The 20,001-nt window shown below is 42.2% G+C and overlaps 1 protein-coding gene across 1 annotated transcript; it reads right to left on the reverse strand.

The window, feature by feature from the left end:
- Nucleotides 1-4,633: 4,633 nt before the first annotated feature.
- Nucleotides 4,634-11,207, reverse strand: LOC109905968 (glutamate-rich WD repeat-containing protein 1-like). The gene is made up of 7 exons (XM_020503609.2): nucleotides 10,943-11,207; nucleotides 10,745-10,862; nucleotides 10,381-10,546; nucleotides 10,009-10,219; nucleotides 9,575-9,720; nucleotides 9,224-9,415; nucleotides 4,634-5,125 (listed from the first exon to the last, which is right to left on the reverse strand). Exons 1-7 carry the CDS (start codon nucleotides 11,154-11,156, stop codon nucleotides 4,817-4,819), a joined length of 1,356 nt encoding a protein of 451 aa, XP_020359198.1. The 5' UTR covers nucleotides 11,157-11,207; the 3' UTR covers nucleotides 4,634-4,816.
- Nucleotides 11,208-20,001: the final 8,794 nt, after the last annotated feature.

The following is a 20,001-nucleotide window of genomic DNA, read 5'->3' on the forward strand; positions in this document are numbered from 1 at the left end:
TTCATGAATAATGAGTGAGAAAGTTAGGCTCCAACAAAGCATGCAAACCTGTCACCATTACCAATAATGGGGGAGATGATCTTTATCCCTCTAACTTTCTCACTCATCATAAACAAATCATTTGATTATCTATAATCATGGTAGCATTCTTAATCATGTAGGTGTTCACAAACACCTATTCTTACGATAAAAGTGTCTCAAATGACAGAACATTATTCACCATTCACTTCCTATTGGACAAACATCATCCGAAACACAAGCTAAACTAGCTGTAAATAGACCCCTTTCTGTGCTTACAAATATTGCCGCATGAGGGCGCTGTGCAAATTGGTGGCAGAACAAGGGGGAGTTCTCATAGAACACCAGCAAAAAAATCTAGCTAACAACTGCTGCATCCAAAATTAGTTATTTTACAATGATCCCAACCCAAATATAACCTTAACGACTGTTCAAGCAAGAATCAAAACGTAATTGTAAGCGTATGAGAACCCCAAAAAGTTATTTTGTTTATAATTAATAAAAACGTAAATCTAGGGTATATCGAATGGGCAGATGGCGATGGCTTTCTTATTGCCGCCAAGAGTAGTGCGCATCTGTGCATGACGTAAGTGCGTCGTGTACTGGAAAAGGGTCTATGCATTCAAGCAGTTTGTAGTCACACGCTTGATGTAGTTAGTGGTCATGTCAGAATACCCATACTTGTGTCCTAATAGGCAGTGGTCTAAAGTACTAAAGTCGTTTTTTGGGGTATCTGTACTTTACTTTACTATTTATATTTTTGACAACTTTTACTGTATTACATTCCTAATGCAAATAATTAACTTTTTACTCCATTCATTTTCCCTGACACCCATAAGTTACATTTTGAATGCTTGGCAGGACAAGAAAATTATCCAATTCAAACACTTATCAAGAGAACATCCCTGGTCATCCTGGTAGATCTGGCAGACTCACTAAATGCAAATGCTTCGTTTGTAAATTATGTCTGTTGAGTGTTGGAGTGTCAATGGTGCCATCTGGTTTTGTTAATATAAGAAATTTGAAATTATTTATACTTTTACTTTTAAAGTATATTTTAGCAATTACATTTACTTTTGATACTTAAGTATATTTAAAACCAAATACTTTTAGACTTTTACTCAAGTAGTATTTTACTGGGTGACTTTCACTTTTACTTGAGTCATTTTCTATTAGGGTATCTTTACTTTTACTCAAGTATGACTATTGGGTACTTTTTCCACAACTGCTAATAGGCCGTTTGAGTATGCCAAAAAAATATACAATTTTATAGTATATTACGTTTCAAAAATCGAGTATACTTTAAATGTGCAGATGTCATACTCATTTCGGCTTTGACAACAGCTGATAATCAATAGGGATGTGCTACCGAAATGATTCAATAATGCGAAACCATGCAGTCCAGCATGACGCATTCTCAGTATGCGAAAATAGAACGTTTTATATTATGTGAATTTTCTTAACTCGTGTATGGTTTAAATGCCAGGATGTTATGCTAGTTTTGGCTCTTCATATTTGTAGAATTCGATGCACACTTTTCCACAACCCATTGGAAGAGGTGGGCTACGAGTGATAAGCCCCTAGTTATCTTCCAACAAAACTAGGCTATCATTAATTGGGAAGATAGCTAATAGTAAGCTTCTGCGGCAACCTGGTCTTAGAACATTTCATATGACTCTGTATGTAAATCCGGGACACTCCATTTAGTATATGCTACGTCTGGTATGGTTACATAAGACAGATGGTTACTTAAGTCAAAAACAAAAGGAAGGTGGTTGGTCGTGTGGATAGGATGGGTTGGCGTATAACGTGAACGTCTAGCAACCCAAAGCAATTTTCAACTACTTTTGAGCTACATTGCAACTACTTAGCATGTTAGTTAACCCTAACCTTAACGCCCAGACTAGCTAATGTTAGCCACCAAGCTAGAATTCGTAACATATCATACGTTTGGCAAATTCGTAAATTATGTAATGGGTAATGGACATCCAAAAATGAATACATACAATACGAAACGTAACATCGTGCTAAATTGAGTGTCTCTTCTTTAAATACAGAATACTACAAAATGCTCTGAGACCAGGTTGTTTGCGGTGTTCAAATGCCGTTTTTGTTCTTACAATGATCACGAGTATCGCATCGTAGACTAGTCTTTTTTTCTCCTTAAAAACTACGTGGATTTATGTTTTCTTATTGAAAGTGTTTCTTGTTCTCTTGGCCTTAGTCAGCGCTTTTAAACTAAATACTAAACCATCTTTTGATTTGTGATGTGGCTGTGTTATTGATGTCATATTAATCAGGCCTTTTGATTTGTGATGTGGCTGTGTTATTGATGTCATATTAATCAGGCCTTTTGATTTGTGATGTGGCTGTGTTATTGATGTCATATTAATCAGGCCTTTTGATTTGTGATGTGGCTGTGTTATTGATGTCATATTAATCAGGCCTTTTGATTTGTGATGTGGCTGTGTTATTGATGTCATATTAATCAGGCCTTTTGATTTGTGATGTGGCTGTGTTATTGATGTCATATTAATCAGGCCTTTTGATTTGTGATGTGGCTGTGTTATTGATGTCATATTAATCAGGCCTTTTGATTAGAACATATGGATTGTTTTAGTGTTGTAGGCGTGGCTATCTATTTAATTAATGGATCAAGCCTCAGCATTCATTCTGATCTCGTTCCCAATGGTCAGTACTTTAGTTTATTATGGTGCTGTCCAGCAGTTCTGAATTTGCATGTGTAACGGATGTGAAACGGCTAGCTTAGTTAGCGGTGCGCGCTAAATAGCGTTTCAATCGGTGACGTCACTTGTTCTGAGACCTTGAAGTAGTAGTTCCCCTTGCGATGGGTAACGATGCTTCGAGGGTCCCTGGTTCGCGCCCGAGTATGGGCGAGGGGACGGTCTAAAGTTATACTGTTACACATGCACCCAACTGTCCACGTTTTATGTGCAATAGTCATTTGATTTGAACAGTTTTAACGTTTGTGTGTACTACTAGGCTGTTTGATTTCATTACTATATGTTACAGCACTTTGTTGAAATGAAACCAAATTAGTTTGTCTTCAGTCCTTAAATAGGATAGATGAGCTATATGGTCTAATGTGATAGTCTTCCTATAACCAGCCTGAGTAGGCCTATAACTCCATTCCTAATTTATTCAGAGTTTAGAGAAAATAATCGAATTGGAAATGGAACTATTATCAGGCTGGTTAATGTAATGCATGTCTGTTGAATTTGAAAAAAATCCACCCACACTCTGCCCCGCCCCACCTACTCAGCCAATCAGGAGCCGTTACTGAGTTGCAGCTGTGGCATACTGCATACTTTTTACTAAACGGTACATGCAAAAAAGAATGTGAAAGTGAGGGAATAGCATGGAGTTTAAGTATGTAGTACGCTGATATGGGTATTTAGAGAAGACCACTGTGTGCATATTACAGCTCTGGAAAAAATGAATAGACCACTGCAAAATGATCAGTTTCACCATTTATAGCTATGCTTTTTGGTAAAATTAACATTTTTGTTTTATTCTATAAACTACTGACATTTCTCCCAAATTGGTCCTCCATCCACACCTTGATTGACCTGGCTGTGTGGCATGGAGCATTGTCCTGCTGGAAAAAAAACAATCCTCAGAGTTGGGGAACATTGTCAGAGCAGAAAGAAGCAAGTTTACTTCCAGGACAACCTTGTACGTGGCTTGATTCATGCGTCCTTCACAAAGACAAATCTGCCCGATTCCAGCCTTGCTGAAGCACCCCCAGATCATCGCAGATCCTCCACCAAATTTCACAGCGGGTGCGAGACCTGGAGAGGAATACAAGCCAGTGTCTCGTACCCACTGTGAAATTGATTGATGCAAGGAATCGTTGATGCAAGGAATAGTTTTTCCAGCAGGATAATGCTCCATGCCACACAGCCAGGTCAATCAAGGTGTGGATGGAGGACCACCAGATCAAGAATGTGATCAAGAAGGATGGTCACAAGCCATCAAATAAAGCCAAGCAGCTTGAAACTTTGCGCTAGCAATGGCATAAAGTCACCCAATATCAATGACTGGTGGAGAGCATGCCAAGACACATGAAAGCTGTGATTGAAAAAAATCTGGGTTATTCTATCAAATATTGATATCTGAACTCTTCCTAAGTTAAAACATGAGTATTGTGTTGTTTAAAAAATGAATATGAACTTGTTTTCTTTGCATTACTCAAGGTCTGACAACACAGCATCTGTTATTTTGACCAGTTGTCATTTTCTGCAAATAAATGCTCTAAATGACAATATTTGTATTTGGGAGAAATGTTGTTAGTAGACTATAGAACAAAACATTTCATTTGACCCAAACACATACCCATAAATAGTCAAATCAGAGAAACTGATCATTTTGCAGTGGTCTCTTCATTTTTCCCACAGCTGTATATAAAAATACCCTCAAATAAAAGGTGACACTGTACTAAACCCTTTGACCTAAAAGCAAAATATTAGCATCACTCTAGAAATACAGACATAGGGGGGTGTACATTAATGGAAAAGAATAGCTCATTATTTCATTCCTTCATGTCAACCAACAGTCATTTTGTTGGGTTGAGAAAAAAATATACACCAAAACAGTAATTTGGTAAAGTGTTTTATTTTGAACATGTTGGTACACATGCTACTTGTGAAGGCCAGAAGGAATAACATACATGCACAGTACATGGTAAATGCATGCCAACAGAGCAGAGGGGACTGAGAAGTAAAAAACACAGGCACACTTAGACCCTCACACACACACACACACACACACACACAAACTATACAGAGATGGTCCTGAACACGTTGAAGCCTGACAGAGCAGTAGAGACCATCACCCCGGGTATCTGCGGGTGCCAATGGATTTCCTTAACCTCTGTCTGACCCTGGTGCAGGAACAGCAGCTGGGGGGGCAGGTCCTTCACCCCCTCCTCCCTCGCACCCACATCACATGACTCTAACGATAGGTCCCATTGGCTGACCACGTCGTCCGCTCCAGAGGCGGCGAACACGCTGGAGTCCACAGGGTTCCATTCTACTGATGTCACTGGCGCGCTGTGCTGCTTGAAGTTAGCCACCGGCCGGCCCGACTGAAAGCACAGGTAGATAATATTACAGTTTAGCATAATCTCTCCTCACTTCTGTTGTGAGCATTCTGGTTTAGAATAACTGAATAACTAAGATCTGCCTTGTCAAACACACACTGACCCCAGACCAGTCCCATGGGCTGGTGGAGACAAGAGGATTTATCGCGCAAACTACCTGCCCTCCAGGACACCTACAGCACCCGATGTCACATGAAGGCCAAAACGATCATCAAGGACAACAACCACCTGAGCCACTGCCTGTTCACCCCGCTATCATCCAGAAGGCGAGGTCAGTACGGGTGCATCAAAGCTGGGACCGAGAGACTGAAAAACAGCTTCTATCTCAAGGCCATCAGACTGTTAAACAGCCATCACTAACATTGAGTGGCTGCTGCCAAAATACTGACTCAAATCTCTAGGCACTTTTATAATAAAAAATGAATGTAATAAATGTATCACTAGTCACTTTAAACAATGCCACCTTATATAATGTTTACATAACCTGCATTACTCATCTCATATGTCTATACTGTACTCTATACCATCTACTGCATCTTGCCTATGCCGCACGGCCATCGCTAATCCATATATTTATATGTATATATTCTTATTCATTCCTTTACACTTGAGTGGGTATAAGGTAGTTGGGAAATTGTTAGATATTACTGTAAGTTCAGAACTAGAAGCACAAGCATTTCGCTACACTCGCATTAACGTCTGCTAACCATGTGTATGTGACCAATAAAATTTGATTTGATTATTGTCCGATGAACAGAAAACACAGGTAGAGATTGATGGCAGTGTGATTGTCCAGCAGCAGTGGCGTGCAGTGAGGATTAATCTGTTAAGGGTGTTGGGACTGCAGCCATTTTAAACCCAAACAAACCAACCCAGATGGTACAATAATCATGCAAAGATGGCATTTACAGTATTTGCATTGCTTCCATTCCTTTTTATGGGTTTAATATTTTACAGAAAATCTTTAAAAAAATACCTTTGAGAAAATTGCAACCATCCTGGTATTCCTGTTTAACCCAGAAATGCTATTTAAAGTTGCAGCTAATGTAGAAGAAAAAGCTGTGTACATTTGCAAATACTGTGCAAAATCATATGTGAAGAATGCAACAAAGATGCAGGATCATCTGGCTAAGTGCATAAAGTTCCCTCAGCGCTCACAACAAGCAACCATTGACAAAAGTCCCTCTACTTCTGTTCGAGGTGAAAATGATGAATCAGACACCTTACCGATAGAAACCGCTCATGGTCCTCCTGGAATCATGTTTTTTTGAGTCAATGGAGGAACGTAGTCAGAGAAATGCTGATTAATGTCTTGCTCGAGCTGTGTATGCAACTGGTTCCCCTCTGATGCTCACAGGCAATGTGTCTCGGAAGAGATTTCTGAATGTTCTTCGCCCAGCATACACCCTTCCAACCAGACATGCTTTATCTATTAATTTGCTGGAAGCAGAGCTCAACAGAGTTCAAGTGAAGGTCAAGCAAATCATAGAGAAAGCAGACTGTATTGCGATCATCTCTGACGGGTGGTTGAATGTTCGTGGGCAAGGAACAATTAACTACATCATCTCCACCCCTCAATCAGTATTCTAAAAGCGCACAGACACGGGACAATAGAAACACCGGTCTCTACATTGCACTACATGAGCTGAAGGCAGCCAATGACCTTGGACCACAGAAGGTATTTGCACTGGTGACAGACAATGCTGTGAACATGAAGGCTGCTTGGTCTAAAGTGAAGGAGTCCTAACCTCACACCACACCCATTGGCTGTGCTGCTCATGCATTGAATCTGCTCCTCAATGACATCATGGCACTGAAAACAATAGATACGCTCTACAAGAGAGCCAAGGAAATGGTTAGGTATGTGAAGGGTCAAGTTCTAGCAGAAATCTACCTCACCAAGCAAAGTGATAAGAATAAGAGCACCACATTGAAGCTGCCCAGCAACACCCGTTGGGTTGGTGTTGTCATCATGTTTGACAGTCTCCTGGAGGGGAAGGAGTCGCTCCAAGAAATGGCCACATCACAGCCTGCCGATATGGACAGCCCCATCAAGAGGATCCTTCTGGATTATGTATTTTGGGAGAGGTTGGTAACAGCTTGAAACTCCTGAAACCTATAGCAGAAGCCATTGCACGGATTGAGGGAGACAATGCCATCCTGTCTGATGTTCAGACTCTGCTAGTGTAACGACCCTGGGTTTATAAGCGCGGAAATCGACTCTGCCGCACGAGCATGCTTTTGTGGCACAGTCGATAGCGCGCCGGACCTCGGGCTCAAAGGTAGAGGGTTCGAGACCTGCTCCCTGCTGTTTCATTATACTAGCAGATGTAAGAGAAGAAATCCATACTGCCCTGCCCCCTTCATTGTTGCTCCAAGCAGAGGAAACTGCAGTTCTGAAATATATCAAAAAGCGTGAAGACTTCTACCTGAAGCCCATACACGCAGCAGCATACATGTTGGACCCCAAGTATGCTGGCAAGAGCATCCTGTCCGGTGCAGAGATCAACAAGGCCTACGGTATCATCACTACCGTGTCTCGCCACATTGGCCTGAATGAGGGCAAGGTTCTTGGCAGTCTGGCGAAGTACACTTCCAAGCAAGGGCTTTGGGATGGAGATGCGATATGGCAGTCGTGCCAACATATCTCATCAGCCACCTGGTGGAAGAGACTTTGTGGATCTGAGGCTCTTTCCCCTGTTGCCTCCATCATGCTCCAAATCCCACCAACATCAGCCACCTCAGAGCGCAACTTGTCCTTGTTTGGGAACACACACACCAAGGCACGCAACAGGCCGACCAATACAAGGGTTGAAAAATTGGTGCCATCCGGGCAAATTTTAGGCTTTTTGAGCCTGACAGCGAGCCATCCTCAACAAGGTTGGAAAGTGAGTGAAGATGAGGCCTCAGAGTCTGATGTTCAAGAGGTAAACATTGATGAGGTCCAGGGAGAAGACATGGAAGCCCGAGAGGAAGACAACCAAATATTTTGTTTCTAGAATATCCTTTTACAGATGTATGTTGAAAACATTTTTGGTTGCAATGGATCATTGGGGACCATTCAATATTCCTTTTCTTTTGTTGTTCAGTGAAATCATTCCATGTTAAGAGTCAACTCATTTAATTAAAAGTTCAATTCATAACTAATTCATTTAAAAAAATTATATTGGAAGTATTTCATAATTTGCAATTATGTCTACTTATGATAAGGTAAAAGGTTTATGTTTCTGTCTCCATATGATATGGAAAATACACTACTGTTCAAAAGTTTGGGGTCACTTAGAAATGTCCTCATTTTTTAAAAGAAAGGCAATTTGTTTGTCCATTAAAATAACATTAAATTGATCAGAAATACAGTGTACACATTGTTAATGTTGTAAATGATTATTGTAGTTGGAAACATGATTTTTAATGGAATATCTACATAGGCGTACTGAGGCCAATTGTCAGCTTCAGTGAAAAGGCGACTCTGGGATGCTGGCCTTCTAAGCAGAGTTCCTCTGTTCAGTGTGTGTTCTTTCGCCCATCTTAATCTTTTTATTAGCCAGTCTGAGATATGGATTTTTATTTGCAACTCTGCCTAGAAGGCCAGCATCAACAAGGACATTTCTAAGTGACACCAAACTTTTGAACAGTAGTGTATATCCAATGCAAAACATGTACATTTAAATGATATGGGAATTAACAGAAAGTAATATTAATATATTCCCACAGAAAGTTTCCACCTCTGAATATTCCCTAAAATGTGCAACCCCAGTGGTGACTATTTAAACAGTCTGATGGCCTAGAGAAAGCAGCTATTTTACAGTCTCTCAGTCCCAGCTTTAATGCACCTGTACGGTCTCTGCCTTTAAATGCTAAATAACAAATGTTTTCAAGTGCAACTTCAGCAATGATGGTTTTGGGAAACAGCTCTGAGATGTAATGATACTCCTACGAAGGTTCTAACGATTAACTCAGCCTTCAGTTTCCCAAAATAAACTTGCCCTGGTTCGTACCATAGGATCAGATGACCCTCCCTAAATCCCAACCTTAGACTAATGTCTAAGTCTAGGGCCAAATTTACCTTACTGCAGTTCTTACCTGGAACTGCCTCAAGTCCCAAACTTTCAGAAGTCCGTCGTCCCCGCCGGACAGGAGGAATGGTTCAGTCCTGTTCCAACTGATGACGTTGACGTCTGAGGAGTGTGCCTCCTTGGCACAGAGCATGGAGTTGGGCGGGGCTCTGGTGTCCCAGACCCGGATGGACTGATCCACAGAGCAGGACGCAAAAACCTTGGGGGTATGATGAAAGAGGAAGAAAGAGGACAATGAGACAGAAAGTTGCAGTTTTAGCTATCATGTTTTAGCTATCATGTCTGCTTCAACTGACATTTCTTTTCATCTACTGATATTGTCACTCAGCCTAACATCCCACTGCTTCTCCCATCATACCGTGGCTTCTGTGGGTGACCACTGCAGGTCCTCCACGGACTTGGTGTGAGAACTGAAAGGCCGTTGGTCGATCTGCCAGGAAGTCCCTCCCTCCTGTGGTTCCCACACGTGGATGTTCTTTTTGCAGTCGCCACTGACCAGCCGACCTTTTAGACAAAACATACTAATAAATGAGCTTATTATTCTACTCATGTATTCACATTTATTTAGGGACAGTTTCCCAGAACCACATTAAGACTAGTCCTGTACAAAAAAAATCAAATTTATCATCAAGGTAATTAGATTGAGCCAGTCATTCTCATTAATTTGGGATGGAAGCCAACATAGTAGACATCCCCTTATACATAGAACAGTATCTACACAGCAGATGGTGAGGAATATGCACTCTGCTTTAGAGGTACCAAAACATCAGACGTGGCAATGGACCGACTCACCGGGTACTTTGGGCGACCAATCAATGGCAAAGCCCTCAGTCATGTGACCCGAGAAACTGAAGAGGGGCGTGGCTTCCTTCTGCTGTTTGACGAAGGTTGACATGGCAGCTGAACTGTAGACGGCTTCCATCTGGGATCGGAGGTCAAATATCTCCACCTGACCTTTCTCTGACCAGACAGCAGCCAATGACTGATCTCCACGATGGGTCACCTGGTGGGAAAATAGACAACGTTAATGTTGCGCCTTTCAAACCACAGTATACTGCTGCCTCACATCACACACAGTCCAATCAGGGTGCATGTACAGAAGAACAAACTGAGGGTACAAGAGATATTCAGATACTCTCAGACAATGAGAACAGTTAAACTCACTCGGACTCTGTTGATCCCTCCGTAGTGAGGCATCATGGCCAACTCCATCTGTGGCTTCTTATCTTCATCATCATCCTCTTCATCACTCTCTCCATCACTGCTCTCGTCCCCCTCCTTCACTTTCTCTGTAGTACCGTGGAGGTTGTGCATGCGTATGAGAAGCAGTCTTAGAGGAAGGAGGAGAAAAGGTATGGTAGGATAAGTCAATGAGGCCTGGGCAATAAAGGACTACCAATAGCGGGGTGTGCAAAAAGTATATTCAATGTGAATATTTGAGGATCCCTTCACATCAGCCTCACAATAGGAAGGCAGTCTGAGGGTATGCTGAGTGTCATTGTAATGGATCGGTGGGTGTGACAGCTACCTGTTGCTGAGGGCAGCGTCAGCCTGTGTGCCTGCACAGAGCAGCATAGAGAGGGGATACTGTTCCCTGCCGTCTCCATTCGCATCTCTCAACACGTCGAAGCTCAGGCAAGGAGCACCTGTCAGTTTAAAACATTCAAATTAATTTGTTTGATGGGCAATAAAATCGCTCTATTAGCTAGTTAACTGTTGGACCAACCCGTCTGACACTCGTGGTACATGCGGTAAGCCGAGCGGTCCATCTCGAGCTCCTCTCCGGGTTGGAGAGGCTGTTTTCCGGGGACATAAACTTGAGTTTCCTGTTCTCCATCCTTTCCCTCTTCTTCCATTTCGTCTTCGTCGCTGCCACCCCCTTCCATTTCATCCACCTCTCCATCTTCGTTCGGAAGCATGTCTTCTCTGGGCGCCGACATTTTGAGAGGGGCCAGGCTTTGCTTACTTCCGGTGGATTGATCACGTGGTTTGTCTCTCGCTCGCTCTGTCTCGCTCATTTACGATAATTCAGCTGATGTTCTTCCTCTGTTCCTGACTGGCCTCTTTGGCAGACAGTCTGGAATTTTGCCTGACCCTTGCTACTGCCAGTAAAGTCCACTAATTCTATAAACATCTAACCAAGGAAGGAATTACTGTAATCTTATGGATAAACAAAATGTTTTACAAAATGTAATGTGAATAAGATTTGAAAATAGCTGATTGTGGCCACCCATTCAAGGCAAGTGGGGTTTTGAGCCCCACCTGTTTAGCTAAAATATTATTTCCCCTGTTTCGCATGTTATTTTGGCATTAAACGTGTCACAAATCAGTTTGCAAACAATGTAAAAAAAAATATTGGGTTAATAAAGCCGAATACAAACATGGTCTCTTTTTTGCTTTCTTGAGTAAGGCAGATCAGAAATGCAGGTGTAAGGCAGATCAGAAATGCAGGTGTTTCAGCGTAGCTCAGTGCTTTGTGTGGTGGAGGGGCAGCCAGCGAAAAATACAGAGCGTAGGAGTTGGTAATCTTCTCTAGTTGTGCCATGATTTGCTCAGTGTTCTGTCACTCATGGGGACACTACGTCACCGCAAAATCTACAGGGAGAGCTAGAAAGTTCAGGCCCCTTGGGTGCTGCCATAAATTTACATTAAAAGTGCACATCCAAGAAGGCTCAAGGTCATTGGCCACAGATAAAATGACGTAAAATCACGTTATATCTACAATAGCTTTGATTGGACTGATAAAAATCAACATCATACTTTAAAAATCTGAGCTAGCAAGCTGGACAAGCAGTCATCATCTTGAATCAAGTCGACAATCTACTGGTAAATCCTTTTCAATTCTTGTCATATGAAGAGAAATTGTAGAAAAAACATATCGGTGCTCATCGGCCATTGGACATAAACATTACACAGAAAGTTGGAAATTGCAAATTCAACAATGAGTGGTTTGGAAGGAATCAGTGGTTAACTGCAAGTGTTGCAAAGCAATCACTAGCCTTCTATTCGGTGGAGAGGTTGTGTGGTCCAAGTCTGGGTTTAGAGTCTTTTTTTCAAGCTTAAACGGATAAACATTCACAAGCAACACAATGTGCAAGAAAAGGTTGAATACATTGTCCATGCTGTCGATCCAGAATGACTTCTGCCGAGTTCAAAACAACTGGAAACTCGGAACAGGGAAATATCAGACTTTAGTGAGTTCAAGGCAACAGGGAACTCGGAAAAAAAACTAGCTCAGACTGGGAAAATATGTTTTGAATGGTCATCCAACTCGGAATTCGAAGTCGGGAACTCCGACCTAAAGATCACTGATCACTTGTTTTTCAGTTGTCTTGAAAGCACCATAAATCCAGAGAATGTCAGACAAAATTTGCCCACAAGAAGGTTCCCCGTGCCACCTTCCTGTTCAAGTGAGCACAGAACTTGAACAGGTCCAAAAATGTCTTGAATGCTGCTGCATAAATTATGTAATATGCCAGGGAGATATGTATACTGTATCTAAGAAAGTAATACTAAGTGTATGTTGTGTAGTAAGCTGTTAGCAGCCCATGTGCATCACACTAATAACTTGGTCCCTTTCCCCCTCATTACTTAGCCTACTGTTCTGACTTGGTGGTGCACATGTAGCATATAGCCTGTTTTAGAGAGATGTAATCATTTAATATTTTAAGAACTTTCATTGTCTGCTTATACAGTATGCACCCTCATAGATATTATCCTGACAAAATTGCCCTCCAAATACACCTCTGCTGTTTTCAATCAGGATCTCAGCGATCACTGCCTCATTGCCTGCATCCGCTATGGGTCCGCGGTCAAATGACCACCCCTCATCACTGTCAAATGCTCCCTAAAACACTTCTGTGAGCAGGCTTTTCTAATTGACCTGGCCCAGGTATCCTGGAAGGATATTGACCTCATCCCGTCAGTCGAGGATGCCCGGATGTTCTTTAAAAGTAATTTCCTCACGATCTTAAATAAGCATGCCCCTTTCAAAAAATGTAGAACTAAGAACAGATATAGCCCTTGGTTTACTCCAGACCTGACTGCCCTCGACCAGCACAAAAACATCCTGTGGCGGACTGCAATAGCATCGAATAGTCCCCACAATATGCAACTGTTCATGGAAGTCAAAGCAAAGGCCAGCTTTTTCCAACAGAAATTTGCATCCTGTAGCTCTAACTCCAAAAAGTTTTGGGACACTGTAAAGTCCATGGAGAACAAGAGCACCTCTTCCCAGCTGCCCACTGCACTGAGGCTAGGCGACACGGTCACCACCGATAAATCCATGATAATCTAACATTTCAATAAGCATTTCTCTATGGCTGGCCATGCTTTCCTCCTGGCTACCCCAACCCCGGCCAACAGCTCCGCACCCCTCGCAGCTACTTGCCCGAGCCTCCCCAGCTTCTCATTCACCCAAATCCAGATTGCAGATGTTCTGAAAGAGCTGCAAAAACCTGGACCCGTCCAAATCAGCTGGGCTAGACAACCTGGACCCTCTCTTTCTAAAATGATCCGCCGCCATTGTTGCAACCCCTATTACCAGTCTGGTCAACCTCTCTTTCATTTCGCCCGAGATCCCTAAAGATTGGAAAGCTGCCGCGGTCATCCCCCTCTTCAAAGGGGGTGACACTCTAGACCCAAACTGTTACAGACCTATATCTATCCTGCCCTGCCTTTCTAAAGTCTTTGAAAGCCAAGTTAATAAACAGATCACTGACCATTTAGAATCCCACCGTAACTTCTCTGCTGTGCAATCCAGTTTCCGAACTGGTCACGGGTGCACCTCAGCCACGCTCAAGGTACTAAACGATATCATAACCGCCATCGATAAAAGACAATACTGTGCAGCCGTCTTCCTCGACCTGGCCAAGGCTTTCGACTCTGTCAATCACCGTATTCTTATTGGCAGACTCAATCGCCTTGGTTTCTCAAATGACTGCCTCACCTGGTTCACCAACTACTTCGCAGATAGAGTTCAGTATGTAAAATCGGAGGGCCTGTTGTTCGGACCTCTGGCAGTCTCTATGGGGGTACCACAGGGTTCAATTCTCGGGCCGACTCTTTTCTCTGTATATATCAACGATATCGCTCTTTCTGCGGGTGATTCCCTGATCCATCTCTACGCAGACGACACCATTCTGTATACATCTGACCCTTTTTTGGACACTGTGTTAACTAACCTCCAAAATAGCTTCAATGCCATACAACACTCCTTCCGTGGCCTCCAACTGCTCTTAAACGCTAGCAAAACCAAATGCATGCTTTTCAACCGTTCGCTGCCTGCACCCACCTGCCCGACTAGCATGACTACTCTGGAGAGTTCTGACCTACAATACGTGGACAACTACAAATACCTAGGTGTCTGGCTAGACTGTAAACTCTCCTTCCAGACTCTTATCAAACATCTCCAATCCAAAATCAAATCTAGAATCGGCTTTCTATTTCGCAACAAAGCCCCCTTCACTCACGCCGCCAAACTTACCCTAGTAAAACTGACTATCATACCGATCCTCGACTTCGGCGATGTCATCTACAAAATTGCTTCAAATACTCTACTCAGCAAATTGGATGCAGTCTATCACAGTGCCATCCGTTTTGTTACCAAAGCGCCTTATACCACCCACCACTGCGACCTGTATGCTCTAGTCGGCTGGTCCTTGCTACATGTTCGTCGCCAGACCCACTGGCTCCAGGTCATCTACAAGTCTATGCTAGGTAAAGCTCCGCCATATCTCAGTTCACTGGTCATGATAACAACACCCACCTGTAGCACGTGCTCCAGCAGGTATATCTCATTGGTCATCCCCAAAGCCAACACCTCCTTTGGCCGCCTTTCCTTCCAGTTCTCTGCTGCCAGTGACTGGAACGATTTGTAAAAATCGCTGAAGCTGGAGACTTACATTTCCCTCACTAACTTTAAACATCAGCTATCTGAGCAGCTAACCGATCGCTGCAGCTGTACATAGTTCATCTGTAAATAGCCCACCCAATCTGCTTACCTCCCCATATTGTTTTTATTTACTTTGCTGCTCTTTTGCACACCAATATCACTACTTACACACCATCATCTGCTCATCATCATCTGCTCATCTATCACTCCAGTGTTAATCTGCTAAATTGTAATTACTTTGCTACTATGGCCATTTATTGCCATACCTCATCATGCCATTTGCACACACTGACTGTGCGCTTGTTTATTCCATGTAACTCTGTGTTGTTGTTTCTGTCGTACTGCTTTGCTTTATCTTGGCCAGGTCGCAGTTGTAAATGAGAACTTGTTCTCAACTAGCTTACCTGGTTAAATAAAGGTGATTTTTTTTTAATCTTACGTTTCTGACTTGGTGTACAGGGAGAATACTGTAAGAACGGCCCATGTTCTGAATTCTTTGGCTCTACATTTCAAAAGTGCTGAACAAATGGTTATGTTGATTACATCCGTCTTAGCTCACTCATTAATGTCTTAATCAATATTAAGGATGGCTTCTTATCCGCTTATCGTTCCCTTATGCCATAGTTTGTACATATCAATTGTCAGTAGAAACCACATTTGTTTAAACAAGTCAGCCATATCAGCTATGTTTTTTAAAAAGTCAATAAATTAGGCTGAATTAACTGTTTCGCTGCCAGACAAGGCATAGCTGATAGCCAGGTGTAGCGGTGGTAAGGATTCACTCCATGTTCCTGAAAGGAAGGCTCTGCTATTGGAACAGCTTCATGTAGGCCATTACAGTTTTAGTGGCACCGTTTGTTAACCATTATAGTGGAATTAACGTATTGTTTATGTTGTCTTGTGTTGTGTAGTGGCTTTGCTGGCATGCATCAAAAACATTTTTGGGGAGTTTGCCACACCAAGATTTACATGCTAAAATCACCACTGAGCCTACTGTCCAAACTCCAGCCACTTGCATTGCTGAGCCTGAGCATTATCATTGCAATTTCAGTCATGCAATATCAATACTATACTACATATCATCATGTTTACTTCTGGTGTAATGGTGATGGGTATTTACCATGGAGAATGATTGAGGCTTCTAGTGGCCAAAAGATCATATTATTAACATAGGCAGCGCTATGGAGCTCGCCAGCTTGTAGTCCTCAAAAACAGAAATTAGTTGCCCCAGATTCCTTGAGCCATTTCTATTGGGAAAATGAATGGGGAAAGGATAAGGTTTTGTAATAAATGCCGAAAATAAGGTTAACACAAGCTTTGAAGATCAGAGATCTTACACTTTTTGTTCTATGTGATAATATCAGTCAGTTAACATGACCTTTATGAATGATGAAGCCTTTTATGTGCTTTAAGTGTGTTTTTGATTACATAAATGCTTCAAAATTCACAAAAAGTGCCGTTAGCTGATGAAGATTACCTCATAGAACAAAACCACAGACCTTATTTTCGGCATTTATACAAAAATCCTCCAAAAAGTCCATTAATTTTCCCATAGGCTTTGTCCAACTAACCATGGCGGAGTTAATGCCTACAAGAAGACGCATTACTATTATTTAACTAGGCAAGTCAGTTAAGAACAAATTCTTATTTACAATGACAGCCTAGGGGTTAACTTCCTTGTTCAAGGGTAGATAGACAGATTTTTACCATGTCAGCTTGGTGATTCGATCTAGCAACCTTTCGGTTACTGGCCCAATGCTCTAACCACTCTAGGCTACCTGCCGCCCCCTATCGCTCTCTAATGTAGTCAACTGGGTGGGACTTCCAACTTCACTTGCTGATCCCACCTGGTGACCCTGTTGGAGTCATGTTCAACCAGATCATCAGGAGGGATAAGTCAACCATGAAGAAGAAAATTCACTATTTCAAAATGGAGATTGCCTCAATGGTGCTGCCCATGCTGTCACAGACGCTATAACTGCACAGATACAAAGACGAGTCCTCGATCTATCTCTATGGTATTTACTGCAGTCCCCCTGAAGACCCTTGGCCCTACACAACTTTACTGTCAAATTTGCAGAGGAAATGTGTATTTTTGCTGTCTTAATGTTATTTCCCAACACCCGGAGCTATGAAGCAGTTCATTAAAAACAGAACGAATAACTGAAAGCTCTCTCTCTGGCCTCTCTGTGGTTGTCCTCTCCTCATAATAGAACAGCAAACATTATCTGTGTGCATCTGTTTGTTTGAATCTCACTGTCTGTTTTGATGTTGTGCAACATTCTCTCTCTCTCTCTCAACTGTGTCTCTCTCTCAGCTGTGTCTGCAGATGTTTATCATAGTTTCTCAGAAAGGCTGATGCTCATTTTGCTGCCTCTACATTTACAAAAGGAAGTTCGACATGCCTTGGGGGTATTGTTGTCGGTCTCTGAGCCTTGCTTTTTAAAGTTTGTGTGCATTAAAGAAAGCACCTGGCTGAGTTTAATGGAAGTTCTGTCTTAAACATCAGGAAAAAAGGGGCTCCTTCTTTTTGTATCAAAGATTTTGCAAGTGTTCTGTCTAAAGTGTGTGTGTGCTTGTGCTTGCATGGATGTGTCAGGGTGTGTGCATGTATTGGCATACATACAGAAGTTTACATATACCTTAGCCATATACATTTAAACTCATTTTTTTTTACAATTCCTGACATTTAATCCTAGTAAAAATTCTCTGTTTTAGGTCAGTTAGGATCACCACTTTATTTTAAGAATGTGAAATGTCAGAATAATAGTAGAGAGAATTCAGATTTTTATTTCTTTCATCACATTCCCAGTGGGTCAGAAGTTTACATACACTCAATTAGTATTTGGTAGCATTGCCTTTAAATTGTATAACTTGGGTCAAATGTTTCAGGTAGCATTCCACCAGCTTCCCACAATAAGTTGGATGAATTTTGGCCCATTCCACCTGACAGAGCTGGTGTAACTGAGTCATAGGCCTCATTTGTAGGCCTCATTGCTCGCACACACTTTCTCAGTTCTGCCCACAAATGTTCTATTGGATTGAGGTCAGGGCTTTGTGATGGCCACTCCAATACCTGGACTTTGCTGTCCTTAAGCCATTTTGCCACAACTTCGGAAGTATGCTTGGGGTCATTGTCCATTTGAAAGAATAATTTGCGGCCAAGCTTTAACTTCCTGACGGATGTCTTGAGATTTTGCTTCAATATTTTCACATAATTTTCCTCCCTCATGATGCCATCTATTTTGTGAAGTGCACCAGACCCTAATGCAGCAAAGCACCCCCACAACATGATGCTGCCACCCCCGTGCTTCACGGTGGTGATGGTGTTCTTCGGCTTGCAACCCTCCTGTAATGCCCGGGGTGTAGTGGGGGAAGAAGTCAGACGCAGGAAACAGAGAGTTCAGAGTAGCGATACTTCTTTATTCACCACACAGGTGAAAACGACGCCACTCAAACAAATGCCCCAAAACACAGGGGAACTAAACAGTCCCGAACAACACACGTACACAAACAACCGGGACTTACAGGCGTGCACAAGAGTACACATAAAACAATCCCGCACACCCAGCAGGCGGGCCGGCTAGATAATAAAGCCCAACCAATTAACCTAACTAAACACAGGTGTAACTTATAAACAGACAAGGGGGAGGAAAAAGGATCAGTGGCAGCTAGTAGGCCGGTGACGACGACCGCCGAGCACTACCCGAACAGGAAGGGGAGCCACCTTCGGTAGGAGTCGTGACACCTCCCCCCTTTTCCTCCAAACATAATGATGGTCATTATGCCAAACAGTTCTATTTTTGTTTAATCACACCAGAGGACATTTCTCCAAAAAAGTACGATCTTTGTCCCCATGTGCAGTTGCAAACCGTAGTCTGGCTTTTTTATGGCGGTTTTTGAGCAGTGGAATCTTCCTTGCTGAGTGGCCTTTCAGGTTATGTTGACATAGGACTTGTTTTACTGTGGATATAGATACTTTCTACTTGTTTCCTCCAGCATCTTCACAAGGTCCTTTGCTATTGTTCTGGGATTGATTTTTAGGAGACAGAACGTGTCTCCTTCCTGAGCGGTATGACGGCTGTGTGGTCCCATGGGGTTTATACTTGCGTACTATTGTTTGTACAGATGAACGTGGTACCTTCAGGCGTTTGGAAATTGCTCCCAAGGATGAACCAGACTTGGAGGTCTACAATTTTTGGGCTGATTTCTTTTGATTTTCCCATGATGTCAAGCAAAGAGGCAGTGAGTTTGAAGGTAGGCCTTGAAATACATCCACAGGTACACCTCCAATTGATTCAAATGATGTCAATTAGCCTATCAGAAGCTTCTAAAGCCATGACATAATTTTCTGTAATTTTCCAAGATGTTTAAAGGCACAGTCAATTTAGTGTATGTAAACATCTGACCCACTGGAATTGTGATACAGTGAATTATAAGTGAAATAATCTGTCTGTAAACAATTGTTGGAAAAATGACTTGTGTCATGCACAAAGTAGATGTCCTAACTGACTTGCCAAAACTAGTTTGTTAACAAGAAATTTGAGAAGGGGTTGAAAAACAAGTTTAAATGACTGCAACCTAAATGTATGTAAACTTCCGACTTCAACTGTACATATACCTGATGTGTGTGATTAATGTGAGTGATTTGGCTCAGTTGTAGGCCTACCCAGTAACTGCAGACATAATTATAATTACTGCAGACATAATTATATTGAACTACAACTTACTTATGACAGAAGTCTTCCTGTAGGAGACAGAAAGAAAAAGGAGAGCTGTTGAGAATCAGACAGCAGTGCAGCTCTGCAGCAATTGCAAAATACTCCCCACACTGGGGATGGTAACAGTCAGCACTCGGGGATCTCTACACAAGACTACATCAGAGAAACCCA

This window comes from Oncorhynchus kisutch, linkage group LG2, assembly GCF_002021735.2.
Source record: "Oncorhynchus kisutch isolate 150728-3 linkage group LG2, Okis_V2, whole genome shotgun sequence".
Classification (NCBI taxonomy): domain Eukaryota; kingdom Metazoa; phylum Chordata; class Actinopteri; order Salmoniformes; family Salmonidae; genus Oncorhynchus; species Oncorhynchus kisutch.

Excerpts from the sequence above, each read along its gene's own strand:
- LOC109905968 (XM_020503609.2), bottom strand. The coding sequence starts at position 11,156 with ATGTCGGCGCCCAGAGAAGACATGCTTCCGAACGAAGATGGAGAGGTG. Across the intron at positions 10,547-10,744 it reads GACGCTGCCCTCAGCAACAG|ACTGCTTCTCATACGCATGC; the intron begins GTAGCTGTCACA and ends CCTTCCTCTAAG. Across the intron at positions 9,721-10,008 it reads TTGGTCGCCCAAAGTACCCG|GTCGGCTGGTCAGTGGCGAC; the intron begins GTGAGTCGGTCC and ends TTTGTCTAAAAG.